The sequence below is a fragment of the Babylonia areolata genome, chromosome 1, assembly GCF_041734735.1.
Source record: "Babylonia areolata isolate BAREFJ2019XMU chromosome 1, ASM4173473v1, whole genome shotgun sequence".
NCBI classification, from domain to species: domain Eukaryota; kingdom Metazoa; phylum Mollusca; class Gastropoda; order Neogastropoda; family Buccinidae; genus Babylonia; species Babylonia areolata.
The window spans coordinates 40,165,199-40,184,191 of NC_134876.1; the positions used below are offsets into that span (position 1 = coordinate 40,165,199).

At 42.6% G+C, this 18,993-nt stretch overlaps 1 protein-coding gene across 5 annotated transcripts in view; it reads left to right on the forward strand.

Moving 5' to 3' along the window:
* Positions 1 to 12,549, forward strand: part of LOC143282905 (uncharacterized) — a 315,044-nt gene extending 302,495 nt beyond the window's left edge. For all 5 annotated transcript variants that reach the window (XM_076588788.1, XM_076588797.1, XM_076588813.1 and 2 more), the window contains 11 exons: positions 678 to 847; positions 1,570 to 1,679; positions 2,763 to 2,932; positions 3,530 to 3,684; positions 4,799 to 5,112; positions 5,718 to 5,851; positions 6,644 to 6,799; positions 7,754 to 7,912; positions 8,610 to 8,734; positions 9,415 to 9,570; positions 10,156 to 12,549. In XM_076588788.1, coding sequence (XP_076444903.1) covers positions 678 to 847; positions 1,570 to 1,679; positions 2,763 to 2,932; positions 3,530 to 3,684; positions 4,799 to 5,112; positions 5,718 to 5,851; positions 6,644 to 6,799; positions 7,754 to 7,912; positions 8,610 to 8,734; positions 9,415 to 9,570; positions 10,156 to 10,242 — 1,736 coding nt within the window. In that variant the 3' untranslated portion in view covers positions 10,243 to 12,549. The remainder of the gene's footprint in view (positions 1 to 677; positions 848 to 1,569; positions 1,680 to 2,762; positions 2,933 to 3,529; positions 3,685 to 4,798; positions 5,113 to 5,717; positions 5,852 to 6,643; positions 6,800 to 7,753; positions 7,913 to 8,609; positions 8,735 to 9,414; positions 9,571 to 10,155) is intronic.
* The last annotated feature ends 6,444 nt before the right edge of the window (positions 12,550 to 18,993 follow it).

Here is an 18,993-nt window from a genome sequence, read left to right on the forward strand (position 1 = left end):
GGGGTGGGGCAATTTTGTGCATTTGTAAGGCAAGGGAAGTAATTCGTTTCATCACTATTTCAGCAGCTGTTTCAGTGAGCTGAGTTACTTTCATTTTGATCTTTATAGTTTGGTTTAAATAATGTTCACTTGAATGCAACACACACACACTCTCTCTCTCTCTCTCTCTCTCTCTCTCTCTCTCTCATTCTCTCTCTCTCTCTCTCACTATTATTCATCTTTTTCATAACCATCACTTTTTGGATGAAATGTTATTCCTGTATTCTTTCAATATAAACATCCGTCCCCCTCCCTGCACACTTCCAGATGTTGTTCGAAGGAGTGAACATAGCCTGACAAGGGCATTGGGTTATGCTGCTGTCAGGCATCTGCCCTGCAGATGTGGCATTGCATGTATCGATTTGTCTGAATGCAGTTATGCCTCTGTGCGAAACTGAAACTGAACAAAGCTTTTTGGGGTATGAAACCTGCCTAATTGTGAGCAGTGCTAATGACCTGACACAATGAGCAGGGTTTGCCTTGTTGCCTTGGATTTGCCTCCATTATCTCATTTGGCAGTCACACAAGTTCATCTGGGGTTGAATATACACTCTTTATGGTTTAGAAATGCTCAGTAAATTTGGAGTAACTATGGTTACCTGCAATTTGTGTGTGTGTGTGTGTGTGTGTGTGTACAGCGGAAGAGGATGGAGGAATTCCAGTGCAGGCCTCAAAGCGACCAGATTGGGCCATCTTTGGAAAGATCAACCAGAACATGGAGACCATACTGTTTCGGGAGAAGTTTTCTGACTGGCCTGACTCCTCACGCCTCATTGGGGTCAAGCGAGAAAAAGCATCTGAAATGAAGGTGAATATTTCTTGTCAGAAATTGAGTGTGTATGTGTTTGCGCCTGTTTTAATGTGTATGTGTGTTTTGTGTGTGTGCGTGCATGTTGTTGTTGGGCCTTTGTCTATTTGTATTTGCTCAGTACTTTGTTAAAACATTTTATTTTGTAACATTGCATTATTTGACTGTTCTGAACATGTTTCTGTTGTTTTCAGTCACCCAATGTGAGAGTATTGAGGTAATCTGTGCTAAAATGAAGTGGTGTAATTGTCTGTGTACTTCCATATAAAAACAAGCAAACAAGAATTTAAACTGTTTCTTGATAACTGGTAATGAATAAAGAATTTTTTAACTTTTGGAGATTGTCCATTCCTTCCTGCTGAAAACAAATTAAGTTAAACAAATGAGAACAGAAAAACAGATAAACGTTTTTGTTGTTGCCTGTTTTGTGTATGAGTAGGAAATTTAGGTGTGTGTCATTACAGGGCTTTGGTGGATAATAAAACCAATCAAAAAATGAGGATGATCTGGCACAAACCAGTGCACTGTCACAACATTTTTATATTTTTCAACATTCCAGCTTTTTTTGCTTTTTTTTTTTACCCAAAGGATATGATTGTTTACCGACAAAATACCTTTTGTATATTAAGCTACAAAAGGAGAGGTTATGGAGACAAAAATATGTTGTTATAAAGTTTGTTTTCTATCCACAGTGATCAGTAGGGTTTGGGTTTGTCTCTCAGAGTGAGTTTGCAGACATCACAGCATATGACGCCAAGAAGATGACCCCTGTCAACAGCTCACCTGTAACATTGTTGCTGGAAGGGGCGCATGTGGGCCGTGGTAAGAAATGGTAAGTTTGAATAATGGCTCCCTTCTTTCACATTTTACATGCCTTAGATTTATTCATTCTTCACCCCCAAAAACGGTGTATGGCTGCCTACACAGGGGGGGTAAAAACGGTCATACATGTAAAAGCCCACTCGTGTACATACAAGTGAATGTGGGAGTTGTATACAGCCCACAAACGAAGAAGAAGAATTCATTCTTTAAAAGTATTTCATGCAGTTCAAGAGTCAGAGTTCCATGGTACTCATCTGGCTTCCTGTCATCAGGTGAACTCAATGATCAAACATGGAGACATGTGGGAATAGCTCTTCTCACAAGTTTCAGTTTCAGTTTCAGTAGCTCAAGGAGGCGTCATTGCGTTGCGTTCTTCTCACAAGTTATGTTGGAGTGATGTTACCAGCTCTGATTCTGTCAGATCTCTTAGATATCACTGTATGTCTTGGTGCATCTTCTGCTTTGTCATCATTTAAATCAGGTTTGATGATGGCTGCTTTCTTGAAACTGTCAGAGAACCAGTTTTAAGACTTACCAGTATCTCACAGAAGGAATTCAAGTTGAATGAGTGTGGTTTCAGTACACTTAGCTCTTTTGCAAGCATGCTTGGAAATGAATTCAAAGTTCTTTGATTTATGTACTTTAAAGTGCTGGGATAACAGATACGCAGGATAACAAAACAAAGACATAACAACATACAACAACAGAAAATGTGTCAGTCAGGAGGGGGATAGGAAATGAAAGAAACAAAACAAAACAACTGGTAATTGGATGCACAGGTCACAGGAATGGAAGATAACTACCATCAAAGAGGGCACCCAGCACAGGCATGCAGAAGGGAGGAAATGTGCTAAGGGAGGTCATTGGCCACAGCTACTTTAGATTTCTGCACATGAACTGAGAAGTAGTTTGTGCAGGACAGAATAAGACCCTTGCTGGAGTCTGCACCAGTGAGTCACAGTTAAGTATGTTAGACTAAACATAATTTTTTATCATTCTATGAACAAAAAAAACCCAACCCATTCCTGTTGTGAAGCAGCAGGAAAGACTGGCACACTTAATACCCGGTGTGTGGGTGTGTGTGTGTGTGCAGGCAGGAGGACATGCAGGGCTTCATGAAGGAGCAGGACATCCTGACACTGGGCATCAAGGTGTGGCACGTCATGGAGTTTGCCCGGTACCAGATGCCGGAACCCAGCTACGGACACTTCCACTGCGGGGACACCTACGTCGTTCGGTGGCAGTACATGATCACCAATGCAGGTCAGTGGAGACGTCTTTTGTTCATGTGTGTGTGCATCACTGAACTTCACTGTGTGTGTGGACAGTTCTGCATTTATAAGATGGAAGGTAGTGTATTCTGGACGAGACATTGATTTGTAAATATTATTACTTTTTTTCCCTGCAGAAGTAACTGAACAGCACTGTAGGCAGATATTGCAGTTCTGGCTGCTTCTTGCAGTGTCTCCAGAAAACATAACAAAAATATGCAGGCAAGCACTGACTGTTTTCACCAATATGATTTTTGAAGATCATACTTCACCTCGTTTGATTTCCGCACAAGATATATCACTTGGAAGTTGCCTTTGACTGGTGCCTCCTTGATGCTTGTGAATTTTTACGATTATGACTGTGTTCAAGGTTTAGTGTATTTAATTATTTGTTTATTTTCTTGAATTATTTTATTTAATTTACTTACACAAATCAAGGGTAGGCACTCAAAGGCTGACCAGCGATTTAGGTTTATGTGAAGGTCAGGCATCTGCTGTTTTTTTTTTTTTCCAAAGCAGATGTGGTGTAGTGTATATGGATCAGTCCACATGTTTTGACAACTCTAAAAAGTGAAACTGCTGGTTGCAGGCCTGAAGAGCCTGAAGGGTCAGGCAGCCCGGCACTCCATGACAGGGCGGGAGCGCTGTGCTTACTTTTTCTGGCAGGGCCAGGACTCCACCATCAGCGAGAAGGGCGTGTCGGCCCTCATGACTGTGGAGCTGGATGAGGAGAGAGGCCCGCAGGTCAGTACACTGTGTACCCACCCCACCCCCACAGGGCTTCTTGATATGATCATGTCTTGTCTTGGCACTGAAGTCACCACCCTTACCAACCCCACCCCCACAGGGCTTCTTGATATGATCATGTCTTGTCTTGTCTTGGCACTGAAGTCACCACCCTTATCCACCCCACCCCCACAGGGCTTCTTGATATGATCATGTCTTGTCTTGTCTTGGCACTGAAGTCACCACCTTTACCACCCCCACCCCCACAGGGCTTCTTGATATGATCATGTCTTGTCTTGGCACTGAAGTCACCACCCTTACCAACCCCACCCCCACAGGGCTTCTTGATATGATCATGTCTTGTCTTGGCACTGAAGTCACCACCCTTACCCACCCCACCCCCACAGGGCTTCTTGATATGATCATGTCTTGTCTTGTCTTGGCACTGAAGTCACCACCCTTACCAACACCACCCCCACAGGGCTTCTTGATATGATCATGTCTTGTCTTGTCTTGGCACTGAAGTCACCACCCTTACCAACACCACCCCCACAGGGCTTCTTGATATGATCATGTCTTGTCTTGGCACTGAAGTCACCACCCTTACCCACCCCACCCCCACAGGGCTTCTTGATATGATCATGTCTTGTCTTGTCTTGGCACTGAAGTCACCACCCTTACCCACCCCACCCCCACAGGGCTTCTTGATATGATCATGTCTTGTCTTGTCTTGGCACTGAAGTCACCACCCTTACCAACACCACCCCCAACCATAATCCTCCCATCCCCCAAACCCATTCTCTGTGACCCTCCTGCCCTCCTCATACTGGCACAGAATAGGCATACTTGTCATGAAAAAAACAACAACAAAAGACAGGCGTGGGGAGAAGAGCAAGCGTGGGTTTAGCATCACCTGACCCATACTCTCTTCACACAGTTAATGAGCAGTAAAGTATGGTTGTATTAAGTCTGCTGTTGTTTTTTTCAACCGCGTCAGTTTAGGTTCACTTTTTCCTGTAATATTTACCCTGTATTTTAAATGTATTATAGAAATTTTGATGTCTCTGTATGCAGCTGCATGTGTATGGCTGTTTTTTAGTTTCATACATAAAGTGTGTGGTCTTCCCGACAGATTCGTGTGGTGCAAGGCAAAGAGCCGCCCTGCTTCCTCAACCTGTTTGAGGGTGGAATGGTGATCCACATCGGCAAGCGGGAAGATGCCAGCACCAACACGGTGGGTCCGTGGCGCCTGTACTGCCTGCGGGGGGACGAGGAGGGGGAGGTGTGTCTGTTGGAGCTCCCGGTCTCCATGGCTAACCTGCGCAGTCGGTCGTCCATGGTGCTGCTCAACACCCGCACGGGCATCACATATGTGTGGCACGGGGTCAAGTCTCCACAACACCACCGGCAGCTGGCTGTGTGTGCAGTGCAGAACCTGAAGGAGAAGTGAGTGTGGTGCTGGGCTGGGGTATAGGAATGATGGTAGCAGCATTAAATGTGTGTGTGTGTGTGTGTGTGCACATGTGCATGTGCAATTGTGTGTGTGGGTGTATGTGTGAGTGTTTTTGTGTGCTTTTTTTTGGACTGACATGTTATTGAGTGGTATGGTATGAAAGTGTGTGTGTGTGTGCGCACATGTGCATGTGCGATTGTGTGTGTGGGTGTATGTGTGAGTGTTTTTGTGTGCTTTTTTTTGGACTGACATGTTATTGAGTGGTATGGTATAAAAGTGCTATATAAATTACTGTTATGGTTTGTTTCTTTTCTTTATTCTCCTCTTTTCTAGTGAAAGCAGAGACACAGACCTTTCAACTTGTTTTACTTATACTGTATTGTTATGCCTTGAAACAAATTTTTTTTGTATTTTTTAGTGGTAAAGGTTCGTTTTTTTGTTTTTGAAAGTAACACTGTTGAGAAATACATGATGCCACATATGTGTGTGTGTTTGTGTGTGTGTGTATTTATTTATATAGATACATACATATATATATATATATATATATGTATGTATGTATGTATGTATATCAGTGTACATTTCTCTCCCTTGGTAGACGGCCGTTGGAGCTGGACCTGCACAAAGACGCCCACATTGTCATCACTGAAGTGGAGGAAGGGGAGGAGAAGGCAGAAGTGTGGTCAGCTCTGGACAGCAAGGATCGCTCCCTCTATCACTGCCTCCTGACAGGTATGTGCTGGATATAACATGCTGTTGGTTGTTCTCCTGCCATGTCTGTTCTCACTGTTAGTTATTAACACTCACCAGGAAATGGTCTGGCAGACACTGCTTATAGAACAATGTGATGTCTGTGCATGGATAACCTAAACTGCTGTCTAATTGAGGATGCAGATGATGTAAGATAACATGCAGAGAGCTAGCTTTTTGCAGGTGTCGGTTGTTATTCATTTCAAGATGGCAGTACTAAGAGCAGTCTTCGTACATTATTACTTTAAGGAGCATGGATTATTCTACAAAAAAATGCTGTTGTTTGAACAGCAGACTTTTTTGGTTTTAATTGAATACCAAAAAGGTAGATCTTTTAGCAGTGTCTCGAAGAAAAAAATGGTGTAGAAAGTGGAAACCAAAAAAAACAACAACAAAAAAAAAAAACAACAGTCAACAGTAGTCTGCTTTACTTGATACCCTTTTTCACAAACACAACAGATTTGTAGTCACTACCAGTATTACAATGAAAGAGACTTTGAAGTAAAGATCACTTTTCGTGGTCATAAAAGAAAAAAGTGTGGCTGAATTTATATCACATTTAAGACTCGGGAAGAACGTATTTAACACTGTATTGTTCTGTGCTTACACACATACGTCATAGTTTTCTGTGTTTGCCACAATAACAATGCAGTGACAGTGCATGTATGCCTCTGTACTCAGGTGAAATTTGTGTCACCTGATCAGCACTCCCATCATGGGCTGGCACTGGGAGTTACACAGGATATGATGTGAGTGAGGGTTTATGTGTTGCAGATCGGACACGTTACGACTACACCCCTCGCCTGTTCCACATGACCAGTGTGTCCATGGTGTTTGAGGTGATGGAGCAGATGAACCCCGCCCGACTGCCAGGGGTCACCACCCCCTTCCCCTTCTTCCAGTCTGACCTCTACAAGGCGTCACAGCCAGGTGAGTTAGTGTGTGCTTCATGCACACTTCTCAGACATAGGCTGCTTATTTTAGTGCAGTTGATTTGGTTGAAATATCTTCATTTTTGGTGATTTCTTTGTTGTTGTTTTTTAAGAACTGTTTGTTTAGTTATTCTTGTTAATGGCATACTCTCCAGTATGGAGATCATAAAATTATAGGCAATGTTCATCAATGCCATCTTTCATCATAACATTCAGAAATTTGATGCTTATATCACCAAGAACTGTTGATGATATGAGATTGATGTGACTTGCATGTAAATCTGTAGAATGCCTCTTATTTTTGGCACAGATATCAGGATGATTCCCTTTCAGACTGGTATCCTGCTATCATTGTATGGGTGAACATATTAGTAAAGGCAAGGCAGAAGGTGCTGGAGTTGTTCAGATTGTCACACATGATGCTTCGTCATTCTGTGTTTCCCAGCATGCTGCTAGAACTTAATTAATATAGATTCTTAAGTTGGTCAGCTGGCTAGGTCGTTCACTTTTTCAGACTGCATTCTGTTTTCCATGAGCAGTGGTTCCAATCAGAATGTGTTGTTGATATTGCTGGTAATTGTGTTTGTGCATGTTTGGAGAACCAGTCAACAGGAGTGTCTGCATGTAGCTAAAAGTAAATGTGTTAAATATTTGAGAAAGTTAACAAACCATAATGATAGAGATTTTAGTGGGTTTTTCTTCTGTTCCACTGGCGTTTTTAAATTTGCCTCAGGTTATCTGGTGTTTGTACACAGGCACGATAGATAGCTGTTACTTATTGCACTAATGTGTATTGTAAATGATTATATGTTAATATACATTTTTTGGGGGGAAAGCTTATATGGGTAACATGCACAAAACATTAGCTTGTGTTTTGTCTTCAAGACACCAGCATAACCATGCATATTATATGAAGATGACAGGACATGGTGTATGTGTATGTGCCGTGCAGCTTTGTTCCTGTTGGACATTGGCCACTGCGTCTACCTGTGGCAAGGCTGGTGGCCTGTGGGTGACGAGGATGTGGAGAACGTCCATACGGGCTCAGCCACTGCTCGCTACAATGTGGACAGGCGGTGCGCCATGGAAACCACTCTCAACTACTGTAAAGGTAAAACACTTTTATCACCGCTTGACACACACACAATCCACTCTCTGAACACTAATTGTGTTGGTGGTTTTTTTTTGAGTTATAGAAAGTTGCAAATAATTTGCAGAAGCATTCACTTCATTATGACATCTGTGAGCAGTGGATATATATTGTGCATTGCATATGTGTTCAGTGGTATATTACAATACAATACATTGCATATATGTGCAATGCAATACAACACAACACAATACATGTACAATGCAATACATATTTATTAATACAATTCCATATTATGTGTTTTGCGGTTTGGGTCTCAACCATGAATTTATAATTTGACTGAGTCAACATTGCAGAGGATGGTAAGGAAAACTGAGAAATGCAAACTGAAGGTGAGGTCGCTGTACTGGATTCAGGGTGGCAGGTCCCTTGAGTTCTGACCTAATAGGTAAAGATTCATTTCAGATAACAGTCAGTGTGGTGGAGGTGGAAAAACAGGATTTGTAAGCAAGCCACACTGACCTTCACATTTTTCATACACCATTTAGCCTTTTTTTTCTTGGAGGCTACTATCTCAGCCGTGAAAGACTGAACTGTACAAAAATTTACCAGTGTCAAAACCGAACAAATAATTATTTATTAAACATACATTACATCACCTTTTGTAACCTGGATTCAACTGAAGTAGGTTATGGGACTGACACAGCGTGTTTTGCAGAGCGGGGCAGCACAGGCAGAACACCTCAGGCCTTCTTGGTGTGTGCGGGAGTGGAGCCGCTGGCGTTCCAGAACATGTTTCCTGTGTGGGAGGTGGACTGCACAGTTCGCAACCTGGCACTGCAGGTGGGTGTTTCAGGATGCATTTTCACTGTGTTTATCAACACAAAACTTTTCACAGCTGAACATTCTGGTAGTGTAGCATGTGAAATATTCTTCTTCATGAACAGTATACAGTACTCACAGTGTCACTGCTCACAGTGACATGTAAAAGAATCATGTGTTCAGTGATGGTGCTGGAAAGAGAAGCTGAACATTTTTCATTGCTGAAAAAGAATTATTCTTAAATGCATCAACTTGTCACAAATTCTACTGAGTGCTTGACAACATTTATTCATTGATGAAAAAAAAAAATGCAGCAAATTGCCACTGATTCTGCTGTGTAGTATAGAAGCTGCAAAAGTGAACAGTTTTCATTGATGAAAAAAATGAAAGCAACGACTTCTCACTAATTCTGTCTAGTGATGTTGAAGCTGCAAAACATTTTTCATTGTTATAAAAGAGTTTTTAAAAAGACAACGCAAAAAACCTGTTTGTAATACTGTTGAGAAACTGCATTTTTCATTGCTAAAAAGGTATTAAAAAAAAAAAAAAGTATATATATATATATATATATATATATAATATAGCAACAACTTGTCACTGATCCTGATGAGTGGTGTTGAGTTTGCAGAATTGAACATTTTTCATTTGTGAAAAAATAAAAGGCATCATTTTGCCACTGATGATGCATGGTGGTGTTGCAGGACGGAAAGATGGACGGGTACCGTGAGAGTGTGGAGGAGGTGTACATCAAGCTGACACAGACACGCTACACTCTAGAGGAACTGCAGGAGAGGCCACTGCCTGACGGTGTCGACCCCCTCAAGCTGGAGTCCTACCTAGCTGACAAAGAGTTTGAGGTGAGTGCTTTGCTTGAAGGAAGCAGCGCTTGTGGCTGTTTTACACCTTGTGTTTTTGTATAAGAGGCGCTGTGGCAGAATTGGTTTCCTGTTGGACTTATGATCCTGTGTTCACGAGTGATCAGGATTCAGATCCCATTTCAGCATGGTGTTGTGTCTGTGGAAAAGGAACTTTTCTCTGATTTTCCTCAGTCCACCCAGGTGTAAATGGGTACCCCCAGCTTCAGTTACAGAAAGTTTAAATGCCTTCCAATGCCCAGCTCCAGACACAGTGAATATGAATTAACTTCCCTGATGGCAGAAAAAGGTTACAGGACCTTTAACCTTTTACTCTGTATTGTCAAGTAGGGGAAATTCTGTTCACACACTGATATTTAGGGTTATGAAGACTGGTGTTTCCAGGAAACAAAAGAACCGGCCTTGAATGTGTCTTCCCACATGTACCACTTCATTTTTTTTTTTAAATATAAAGGAGAAAAAAAAGTAATAATAAAGCATGACAAAAAGCAGAGACTATTTTATGAAAGGTAGTGAAAACAGATAAAGGTGTACCAAAATCTGACCAGCAGTGAACTTGTGTTGCAGGAGGTGCTGGAGATGAAGCGAGCAGAGTTTTACGCACTACCAACATGGAAGCAGAGCCAGATAAAGCAGACTGTAGGATTGTTCTGAGGCCTGGGACTGTGAACTTTGTCTCAACTGAAGAGTTCTGACGTCTGCTGTGTTCATGCCCAGTTTCCAGAGGCACCACAGGCTGACACTACCATGTCTTTCTCACCACTCACAGTGTGCATGGAGCTGGCCGCAGACTTTTTTTTTCGCAAAACTCCCAAGGCAGCATTGACTTGTTCTGGGTCTCGGACGCTCCGCCAGACTGTTTGGAGTTAGACAGCAACCAGTTCTGATCTCAAGTACAGTTGTACAAAAGAGGAACACCCAAAGGCAAGGAGCACTCCACCATAGAGCAGCACCAGGGTTCTGACCTTTGCTGGCTAAACAGGAGTGGGGGCTTCCAAGTTGTGGTCCTCCTGTTCTCAGCATGTGAAGCATCCCATTTTCAGGATCTCACAGGTACGCCACACACCACAGGGTGTCTGCGCAGGAGAATATGCTGTGCAACTGCTGTTGGCATGACAGGGAGACAGGCAATGCGTTTTCCTTTTGGTTGATTTGAGAAAGGTCCTCAGAGCGCGCACATGATGAAACACTTTTTTCAGGGTTCAGGTCCAGAGGCTGTGAAGGTAGCTGTTTGGGGGAGGTGAGGGGGGCACGGAGCACAAAATATTGAAAACGAATCAGGATTGTCTGCTCATTAGTGGTTAGATTAAGTGCAATAATGCTGACATGTTGTTTACTTTCTGCGTGTTTTTCTTTTTCTTCTTTTTTTTTTTTTAATCATTGTCAGACATTTCTGACACATGGGACAACAAAAGGTTTGATAAATCTAACAACCTGATAACGCTTGCAATACTCGATGCATCAATATAAGCCAGTCCCTCTGGTTGCAGCCAGTGTGTCCATACCTGTCGTGTCTGTGATAATTTGTCCACTTACTGAATTTCCTGGCTTGTTCTCAGCCCTATTTTGTAAATTTTTCCTGATTGCCTTGCTTTCTGACAGGCCTTCAGTGATTCTCAGTTTGTCTGATCAGTCAGACAAGTGCCCATTTGCTGAGATGCACAAGTATAATGCAAGTACTTTTTGTTTAGATAGTAGAGTTCTATATAATGTATTATGAACTGAAACAGAGCTTTACGGAAAAGCAATCATCGGCATACATACACTTCTGAAGTGTTCACTTATTTTTGTACTTTTCAATTACCAGTATGTAAATCTTATGTCAAGTGGAATTTCTTTTGGTATGTTCTTGCTGTTCCCATTCAAATATATGCAGCAAATGTTACATAGAATATAAATGGAATAGCTTTAGTTTTTCACAAAGTAAGTGCAAAATTTAGTGACGCTATGTCGGTGCTATTGTGTTATGAGTGCCTTTCGATTATGCAAAGTTGCATGTTATTCACACAGTGTAGAAGTCACAGTCTCTGCAAGGCATTTTCTACTCCTCCCATGCACCCTTTTCCCATCTGCCTCTGTTTTTGAAAATATAGAGATCAAACCAGTTGCAGTAGTGCTTGTCAAAACAACCTCCCATGTTCCTTTAAAAAAATTTTTTTTTTAAGTGTTCTGAATTTTGCTTCTTTGGTACTCCCAACAAATCCAACATGTGCGTTTTTTTCCCCACATAAGAAGTGATTGAGCCATACCAGAAACCAAACAGTACAATGAATGTAAGGTATTGTTGGAAAGAGTGATTGAAACAACAGGGAAAGAAGCATGATACTTAACAGTGTGAGTTCTTGGCACTTCTTGTTTAATGGGAAAAGGATTTTGGCAAGTACTCTAGTTTCCTTTGGAATTCCTTTGTATGTTTATGTTGACCATACCTTTGGAGTTCAGTGGGAACACAAAATTGACACAATGTCCACATCACATTTCCACTTATTGCTGTAGTAGGATTCTGTTGACTGCAAGACAAATTGAGAGAACATCTTGTCACATCATTCAAGTAGAAAATGAGCATGGGTACTGACTGTGTTGTGTTTCTGCAGAAGGGTTTTAGTGAACTGTACCGTCATCAAGAGGATTAGAAGAAAAGTCTGAAGTGTAGTAGCATGGATGAGAGACGAAGCGGGGCAGGGAGTGAGCAGTAAAGCAACTAGATGCATTGTCATTGTGTGAAAGAAGAACTGATATATTATTGAAGAATGTATTCCATGATATGTCTTTCACTTTCAGAGTGTAAACTTACACAGCCTGTATATTGCACCACCCATTGTGTGTATGAGAAATCATTATTCCTTTGTAAATACCATTTGCATTTTTGTTTGTTTTTTGTGTCGTTGTGTTTTTTTGTTGTTTTTTTCTCAGCTAAATGCAATGCTGAATGACAAATAAAAAGAAATAAGAACTAATCAATTTGTTTTCATGCATGTTTGATCTCTGTATCTCTCAATGTGTGTGTATGTGTGGGTGTGTGTGTCCTCTGTCTGTCTCTGTCTTTATCTCTCTCTCTCTCCCTCTCTCTCTCTGTTTCTCTCCTTCAGACAAGTAACACCCCTTACGGCTCTTTTGAACAGCATCAAAAGCTTTTTTTATGCTTTTTTTCAGTTTATTTAACAAACTATGTACAACTAGCACAAATTATGTTAAAGTTCTTGCTTATTTCAGTGACTGCATCTTTTGCCAGGATCATCTACATCTACTGGAGATGAACAGAAAGACAAATGAACTCAAAAGAGACAGAGAAGTGGAGAGGAGGGAAAGAGAGTGAATGAGTCCGAGAGAGCAGGGTATCAATCTGGAAAGAGACAAAAAAAATAGAGAACAAGTCAGTACGTGTGTCACAGCCCGTGTGTGCACAGCCCATCAACATCGGGTACAATGTTCAGAAGACAGTTGTATCAGCATGGCAGTAAAACATGCTTGTTGATGAGTGACAGCACTTTCTAGGTAAATAGTTATATACTTTCATTCCAGGACTGGCCACTAAAAGAATTGCTCTTTCAAGGTGTCACACAGGGCATGTTTCTGAAGTCAGGGTGTGGACATATAGACTGCCACACAATGAAGAACAATTTCAGGTCCAGCCAGAACAGCCTGTTAGCTTAATATGTTAACACGTTGCCTTGGCTACATGTGTGTCATAATATTTTCAATCCTCAATCCAAATTCACACCCATGTCCTTATCTTAAGCCGGCAAGTTTATTACAAGCTATAACTTTTTCTCAACTTTCCAACCTTATGCAGCAGTGGATTCTTTACTGCCAAGAATCATATCTTTTGATTTGATTTTCCAGATACTATAGTTTTACATAATTATGTTTTACTGAAAATAAACCATCCATCTTTCTTAGTTCTCCCTGTTTTACTGAATGTAAATCTTTTTTTACTGAATGTAAATCTTCTTATCATCAGCAAACTTCAGACTTTAGGCTTCAGATTTTATTATGTCCTCATAAAATAAGAAAATGTTCCTTGCAAGCACACAAAAACACAAAGTATAAAGCACAGTTACACATATATATGTTACTCAGTTGATCAGTAATGAACAAGACTAGTCTGAGAACACTGCCCTGAAGAACACCATGCACATACTCTTCTTTCCGGACCGCAGGCTTTTCAGTGCTCCACTTAGCACTTTTTCAACAACCACTAATCTAGTCCAATGAAGCGCTGCTTCTTCTAAACCATACATCTAAGCAGAAGCCTTTGTAGCACTGAAAGGAAGTGTATATCACTCTGATAATTCCTGATTAAACTGTAGATCCAGACAGACAAGATCAATTATGATCTTCATCTCCTATCAAATGTGTAGAAAGGTAAAAGACAGAAATACTGTAACAATAAATGCAACACAATTTATGATGTGCGTTATGAGCACAAAGTTTGTGTTCACACAAACATATTTTTCACTGAAGTACACTGTATATAAAAGGATATTTTTTGCACGAGAAAGTTTGCTTGGTATCACCTCAGAGTGATCAAAAATACTATCATGAAAGTGTGTGCGAGTCTGAGTGCACATTCATACTCTCTCTCTCTCTCTCTCACACACACACACACACGTGCACACACGCACACACAAGTGCGTGCACACAAGTAAAAATGGCCCATGTATTTGTAAAGTCCTTTATGTTTGATACCTTTAAAAATTTACCTGCCCTTCTGCAAAAAGTAAAAATACACTCTTCCTCTTCTCCACAAAACGGAATTAGATTTGTCTTCTTGCCCACACTTTTTCTGTGTATAAAACGAGTTGTGAGTCTCTCAGCCATATGCATCCCCATGCCAAACCTTCATTGGGCAATGTATCCCGATGGAACAACCATAATTTTCATTCTATTGATAGATAAGTAGCCTACACAAGCCTGCACAAATAAATATGAAAGAAAAGAACAATGGCTTACTGGCCTGCATGTTGACCCACGCACTGCACTGCAATCTCAATAAACATGAATATATCAAAATATAAATTTAAAAATATAAAAATATATATATATATATATCGTCATTACCAAGAAACCCAAAAAGACGATGACAAAACACAGTCGTGCTTCATCAAAATCAGTCAGTTCAGAATAGCCTTCCCAGTATGTGCTGCATTATCCTAATAATATCATTTCATTTTCATGATTTTTTTTCCACTACACCGAAGCCACTGGAAAAAAAGAAGATAGAGTGCCATGCATAACCTTATACTTTTATGAGAATGTTTCAGTTTCTTCTTAATTCTTCTTCAGTGTTGAGGGCCCACAATCAAACTTGATTATTCTGGAACCTATAGCTTGGGGTCACTGTAGTGGCTGTTTAGGAGAACATGAAATTCATCTTCACCGGCTACTACAAATATTATATGCCCCGAGCAAGACAGTGAGCGGGAAGGGGACCATTTGGCTACACCGAGCTGAGGGAAAAGTCGTGTGTACATGGCTGTAACACGGACTTATAATGGCGCCACTCTATATACATCCGTGGGCTGTAAAAACGTTTGTTTTGTGACACATGCAAATACCAAACCCATTTTTGTAGGAGCGTTCTTTTTTGAACGAAGGTCGAGTTTCTCATCATTGCCAGTTAACTTACTAAATATTCAAACACCACTGAAACAAAGCAGTAATCGATAACACCGCATCCATGGGATGATAACAAAATGTTCCTGAAGGGTATTCAGTCGCTGCACATGTGTTATGAAGCTGCCACTTATATTCTTTATTACTGATTACTCAGGAAAACAAAATGGAAGAGGATATTAAGAGTCCAGAAGGCAGTCCAGCAAGGTCAGCAGGGGCCGTGGACAACATGGGAAAATGCACTCCAAAAGATCCTCTGAGGATCAGCTTCATCTTAAGATACGTGTACGACCTCCTTTCCTCGAATACAAACTTCGTGAAATGGGGGACAGCAGATGCAAAGCGGCGTCAAGTTAATAATAATAATAATAATAATGGTATTTATATAGCGCTGGATCTTGTGCAGAGACAAATCAAAGCGCTTTCGCACCAGTCATTCACACGCATGCATAACTCTAATACTGTAGAAACTAAAGACAAGGAAGGGCAGGCAAGGGAGGCTATTTTGGGAAGAGGTGGGTTTTAAGGCCAGACTTGAAAGCTGAGTGTGGAGACTTGACGAAGCGAAAAAGGAAGTTCATTCCAATCGCAAGGTCCAGAAACAGAGAAAGAACGGCGGCCAATAGTCGAGTGTTTGAATCTGGGTATGCGTAAACAGAGTGGATCCGAGGCCGATCGTAGTGAGCGAGATGGAGTGTAGAGGTGAAGGCAACCGCAGGGATAGGAAGGGGCAGTTTTGTGAATGCATCTATAACATAGAGTGCTGATCTTGTACTTTATTCGGTGTGAGACAGGGAGCCAGTGGAGATGTTGCAAAAGAGGAGTGATGTGCTCAGATCTTTTCTTTCTGAGGACGAGTCGGGCAGCAGAGTTTTGTATGCGCTGAAGGGGCTGTATGGATGAAGCAGGCAGACCAGACAATAAAGAGTTACAGTAGTCAAGGCGAGAGAGAATGAGAGAAACAACAAGTCTTTCCAATGTGTGGATACGTCGGTAAGGGAAGAAATTTTGGAAAGGCGTTCAGCAGCTTGAGAAGAAAAAGTGTTAATGTTGATGGATTTCAGGTTGCGACGAGTAACACATTTTTTGGTTCTGGTAGGTTTTGAAATATTAAGCAAGAATATAACAGCAGAATGGTCGGAAGAAAGTTTGTCAGTTACAGTCACTGACGCAACCATGGCATCAGACTCACGTGCGATTAGCCAGTCCAACGTATGGCCAGATCTGTGTGTTGGTTCTGTAACGAACTGAGAGAGAGAATGAGTGGACAGAGATTGACATAGGCGTTTGACATCAGTGGAAGTCTGGTTGTCGAAATGAAAATTGAAATCTCCGAGGATAATAAGTTGAGCCAAGGACGGTACACACGGAAGCACAACCAAGTACTAAAAGAAATTGCACATGTGATGAGCACTGTCCAAGGAGCACCCACACCACCAGAAGTTCCAGTAGATTCCTCTCTGCACCGGCTGCAGAACCAGAAGGCAATAAAGTCTGGCCAGGAACAGCTGTAACACTGATCCAAAGCATGGAAGTATGGGCTGCTGGATGGCGCCGAAGATTGGGAATGCACAGTTGACCTACCAGAGGGGAAGAAACACCTGGAAATCATCAGCAAGAGCGGCATGAGACCTAACATAATACCCCATTCCAAGGCAACGAAACAACGCGGTGGCGGCTGATTCTGATTGAGCTCACTGTGCTATGCCATACGAAAGCAGAATGGGGAAAGCCAACATTTATTTCAAGATCGAGAAGTATGCTAGTCTAGCCTGGTGGCAGCCTGAAAGAATATGGCCAAACCAAAGTCCTCACCATAGAGATTCAGTGGTGCAAGAGGGTTTGTGAGTCGGGCGCATTTGCCTACAGCCTCATGAAACAGCTGTCAATTTCTCATGGTAGAGACAGGACAAAGGCTCTCAAGGCAATGGCAGAAGCAGCAGAAGAGTTTCAGCTGGATCTGGTCGAGGAGGAATGAACTTGAAGTAAACTTCATGAGGATTAAATTTTCTTACTCAAACTAGGCGTACGATAGCCCAGGCAGTGGTTAAAATGACGGTCTGCCAGGAAAGGTGACTCAGTCCTGACGTGGCCACCACCCCGGCTGGAGGCGCAGGTTCAGTCGAACCTGCTACCGGAGGACCAGAAAGAAAAGTCGGCAATACAACGGCATCCAGTCCAGGAGTAATGACATGAGAGCGGCCTCAGTGGCCCCCTTGGACGGCGTGTAAGTTACTTAAGGGCCGAATTCCAAACACTGACTTGACTGAGTGGGGCTTCTTCTCCAGCGGTTAAGGTCTTTGTCAGTAGTACTTTCCAGCTCTCCCTCAGTAGAGTTTCTTATCACGTCACCCCACCGCACATCAGATGAGTCTGTACATGGATAACGATTTTTTTTTTTTATATTAGTTTTTATATACCATCATTTTGGTTTGGTTTAACATTGAACGAGGACCTTATATTATGTGACACCCAGTGAAACTTGACTATGATGTCAGTTGTGTGTGTGGTTCGTCCGTCGGGATCGACGAGGACCATCTAGTCATCCTGGGGATCGGTGGGTTGGGCTCTGTGGGTGCGCAGATGACTGATCAGGCCAATCCGCGCCCAGAAGGTTCTGACGCAGTGTGGACAGGGGATGGTGGCGGCTGTCAGGGACTTGCTGGCACTGCTTTTCCTGGCCTGTCTGCGTTGCTCTGCTGCAGCGATTCTGTTGGCCTCACAGGATTTGGTGCCTTTGTGGACAGCTGAATGCCACTTTGGTCTGTCCACTGCATTCAGCTCCCATGTGTCGTGGCTGATGTTGAAGGCCTTCAGAGAAGCTTTCAGAGTGTCTTTGAAGCGCTTCTTTTGGCCTCCATGGGAGCGCTTGCCATGTTGGAGTTCACCGTAGAGCAGTTTCTTGGGGAGCCGGTGGTCTGGCATACGAACTACATGGCCAGCCCAGCGCAGCTGGGCCTGCATCAAGATGGTGTAGATGCTGGGCAAGTTTGCACGAGTGAGCATCTCTGTGTCAGGGATCTTCTCTTGCCACTTTATGCCGAGAAGTTTTCTGAGGCTGGTGGTGTGGAAGTGGTTCAGCTTTTTGGCGTGGCGTTTGTAGACCGTCCATGATTCACATCCATAGAGCAGTGTGGTGAGAACTATGGCCTTGTATACTTTGAGCTTCGTTTTCAGGGTGATGCCTCTCCTGTTCCAAACGTTCTTATGGAGTCTGCCGAAGGCAGCGCTGGCTTTGGCGAGTCTGGCATTCACCTCGTCGTTGATGACAACTGTGCGAGAGAGTGTACTGCCCAGGTATGTGAACTTGTCCACCGCGTTCAGTCGTTGCCCGTTGATGAAGATGTTTGGTTCAACGTAAGGCTTTCCTGGAGCTGGCTGGTGCATCACCTCAGTCTTCTTTGTGCTGATTGTGAGGCCAAAGTTGTCACAGGCAGCAGAGAACTTGTCGACACTGTGTTGCATGTCAGCTTCAGAGGCAGCGTTGAGAGCGCAGTCATCAGCAAACAGGAAGTCGTTGACGATGTCTGTCCTCATCTTGGTTTTTGCTTGAAGCCTCCTGAGGTTAAAGAGTGAGCCATCTGTGCGGTACCTGACGCCAATGCCTACGTCAGCGTCTCTGAGGGCATCTGTCAGCATGGCTGAAAACATGAGACTGAACAGGGTGGGGGCAAGAACACACCCTTGCTTGACTCCGTTGGAGACAGGGAATGGTTCTGAAGTCTCTCCGTTGTCTTGGACTCGGGCCAGCATCCCATCGTGTAGTTGCAGTATGATGGTGATGAACTT